The following is a 3713-nucleotide window of genomic DNA, read 5'->3' on the forward strand; positions in this document are numbered from 1 at the left end:
GAGAATTGCTTGAACCCAGGAGGTGGAGGTTGCAGTGAGCCGAGACTGTGCCGCTGCACTCTAGCCTGGGTGACAGAGAGAGACTCTGTCTCAAAAAAATAATAATAAAATAAAATAATATACCAATATTATCACTAGCAGTGAGATTACCAAATGCAATTTAATATTTCCTTGTGGTTCTTTTTGCCCTGATACATTTTAACCTTAGCTGAAGGATAATTTAATGGGACAAATCATTTTTGTACCAGCCTGACACCATTATTCCTTAATTAGGAGTAAAGGGAACTAAGCGCAAAAGCTCAAGTCATATCAGTTTTTAGACCATTTCCCCTTCCAACTAGCATCCTGAGACAAAAACATAAGGTCTGGATGAAAAAGTCTTCAGGGAATGGATATAAACACAGGAGAAACAAATCACCCTACTGAGTAACACGGGGTCAGTGAACTGAAAGAATAAGAGGCCAGGAAAGAAATCATGAGCATAATTCTCATTAAACAGGCACGGTAAGTCAGAGCTGACAGGCAGCTGCAAATTTTCTCAGCAGGAGCTATAGTGAAATGCTGCTTAGCAACACCCAAAGGCAGATGACAATGACGACCATACAAAGAGCTGGAGAATCAGATTTAAGCGTGACAATCATGCCATCTTACAACTGCCTATTGACCAACCAAGCAACAACTAATTCTGGTTAAGTGGTAAAATCTGGCGACTATACTGCCTTTGCTTTATTACTTTTATTTCCTATCTTTTTTAAAGGTGGGAAAAATAATGTCTGAGCCAATAAAATTCAGGCACTGACTCGCATAACGATACTCCTCTAAAAGCATTTTTTAAAATATCTTAAAACTTTACAGAATGTTGTGGAGATAACTGTGAGTTAGAGGACCTATAATAAAATTCAAGGTGATCTCACTATTATTAGTGATATCTTTTCTTCAAATTGAGTGTATAATCATTTTCAAGTTTTGATACACATTAGAATCATCCATGGAGCTTGAGTAGGACAAAGATGCCCAGGCTTTAATGCAGACATGCTGAATCAGAATCTCTAAACGTGGTCTGGCTATCAATATACTGAAAAAGATCCCAGCTAACTTTTTTTGCACCCAAAGTTGAAAACTACTATAACATAACATATAAACATTTAAGACAAAATTTTATGTGCATGAGAATCACCTCGGGAGCTTGTTAAACGTGTGGAGTCTCAGGACACTGGAACGTTTTGGATTCAGTGGCCTGGTGTGGGCTGTGTAGTTTCTGTATTTAACCAGCATTCCAGGAAACACCTCACGATCCAGGTGTCATCAAATCACACTCTCAGCAACATTTTTAAACTATATTTTTTGGAAAGAAAAAAAGGCTAGGGTCCAGAATGTGGCAACTACTGACCTGAGTGATGTTTGTGAATATCTGCTCAGACATTCTCTCGCACAGAACAGCCATCAGCTGCAGGACAAGCAGCTTCTGCTCTTGGCCTTCCATAAGAAGAGTCTGATATTGCTCTAATTCCAAGAGGCTCTTGCTGGAGAAGGGCTCAGTTTTTAACTCTGTTTCATTTTCCGTGGCCACGTGAGTCAACTCCTATAAGCATGGCAGGAAAGAAAAAGTGAAGATAAAGCCAGTAGAACTAAGGCCTTCTCAAACATAAGTAGAAAACTCTGTTTGAACTGCATGTTTAAAGAAATAGTCTGTGTTTGTTGCAACATTATTTATAATAGCCAAAACTTGGAGACAAGCTAAATGTCCAGCAATAAAAATTATGATGTATTTATAAAATCACAGCAGTTAAAATAAATGAATTAGATTTATATGGGTATCAACACACATAGATCTCAAAAAACACTACTGAGTGAAAAATGAAAGTTTCAGAATAATATATACAGTATGATACCATGTATATAAAAATTTAAAATCTCATAATAAAAAACATACACACACACACAAAGAAATAGTTTGACAAGCTTTCTGCTTTGTGGGTATTTCTATGATTTCTACTAGTGGCCTTCCTTGAACTGAGCCTCAGATCACCTCACATTCTCAAACCCCTTTTGGAGACCATTAGATGCCTCCAGCACGACAGCTCTTTTCCTCTAAGGTACTTAGAACTAACTTCTAAGAAATTATGTATTACTCTGGGTTTTGTAGGCTATTCACCTACCCTTCTTGGCTCACTGAAACCTCTGCCTCCTGGGCTCAAATGATCCTCTCACCTTAGCCTCCTGAGTAGCTGGGACTACAGGCACAAGCCACCATGCCAGGCTAATTTTTTGTATTTTTGGTAGAGACGGGGTTTCGTCATGTTGCCCAGGCTGGTCTCAAATGCCTGAGCTCAGGTGATCCACCTGGCTCGGCCTCCCAAAGTGCTGGGAGTGAGCCACCTTTTTTTAAGTATACAATTAAGAACACATCCCCTTGGAATGTTATTTAGAAAGAGTATTGCTGGGCATGGGGATGGGTGTGAACATGGGAGGTAAGAAAGCATCAAAAAGTGTCCCCTACTTCAAGTTCTAGAAATGTTAGCCCTGATTCCCTCCTTGAATTCTCCCATACCTACAGAAACCTTAAACTCCCTTAGAGTTCTTTTAGAGTAGACACTTTATTTAGGGGAAAGAGTTGAGAAGGCAGAGCTGGAGGTCACTGGCTTATGATGTCATACAGTGCAACAAGGAGTAACATTATGGGGTACAAGTTACTGTCAGAGAATAGAAGAAAAGCAAGCAAAGCACAACCACTGGCACTAAGAAACAAACCCGGAAAAGGCTTCAGGTGCCTGCAAAATGAAATGAAGGAGGCAGACTTGCTAAATCTCCTTTGCAAATACCTGACAAAACAACAGTCAGAAAGGATAAGGGATTACTCTATAGCTGTAAAACCTGCTATTAACTTCAAAAGAGTTCTTACTGTCAACACAGAGCAAAGATTAACCCTTTCACAGATCGAGGGTTCTGCTTTGTTCATCTCTAAATTGCCAGTGCCGATTATTTGGGGAAGTAGTAGATAACATGAGCACTAGTGAAGAAAGGTTTCTTCTTTTTACCAATCCAAAGGCTACTAAAAAAATAAATTCCTTTATGTCCTCTGATCGCTTTCCTTAAATTAGGGCCTACATTTTAGGATCTAAAATTAAAAAAAGCTTTGAAAATTCAAAGGGTTTCCTGGCACTCCTCTGGAATAACACTGACCAGGAACTACAGGTAGTTCTTACTTTCAAACAGAAGATGAAGAAGTCTCCTGCCAAACCGCATTCCTGGCAGTGGGACAGCAAGTCCCCGAGATGCTCCACCCGGCTCTGCTCCGAGGATACCTTCTGGTACAGGGCTTCATCTTCATCTTCATCACTGCAATGCAGGGTAAAATTTATCTTGGCAGAGTCACCAGAGATACACATAATTTTAAACCCCATAACAATCTTCTAAAGTAACATGTTATGTCCAAACAGTTAATCATTAAAAAGATCCCCCAAATCTATTTAACTTATTTTACTATTTCTCCATTCTGAAAAAAGTATTGATTCTCAGAAACTAGGCTGTTATGTCCTGCATGGTCATTTGCTCAAATAGGGAAAGATTCATGAAGATGGATGTTAGCTGGGCACAGTGGTGCACACCTGTAGTGTACCAGGAGTGTATGGTCACAACTGAATAGCCACTGAACTCCAGTAACATAGACAACATGGTAAGATCTCATTTCTAAAAAAAAAAAAAAAAAAAAA

General features: G+C 39.2%; 1 protein-coding gene across 1 annotated transcript in view; it reads right to left on the bottom strand.

Annotated features, from left to right (window-relative positions):
• Positions 1-3713, bottom strand: part of TANGO6 (transport and golgi organization 6 homolog (Drosophila)) — a 238985-nt gene that overhangs the window by 176428 nt on the left and 58844 nt on the right. The window contains exons 9-10 of the mRNA XM_011932126.1: positions 3207-3339; positions 1391-1582 (exon numbers count right to left, since the gene is read on the bottom strand). Of these exons, the coding sequence (XP_011787516.1) occupies positions 1391-1582; positions 3207-3339 (325 nt within the window). The remainder of the gene's footprint in view (positions 1-1390; positions 1583-3206; positions 3340-3713) is intronic.

This window comes from Colobus angolensis, unplaced genomic scaffold (genome assembly GCF_000951035.1).
Source record: "Colobus angolensis palliatus isolate OR3802 unplaced genomic scaffold, Cang.pa_1.0 Scaffold93, whole genome shotgun sequence".
Classification (NCBI taxonomy): domain Eukaryota; kingdom Metazoa; phylum Chordata; class Mammalia; order Primates; family Cercopithecidae; genus Colobus; species Colobus angolensis.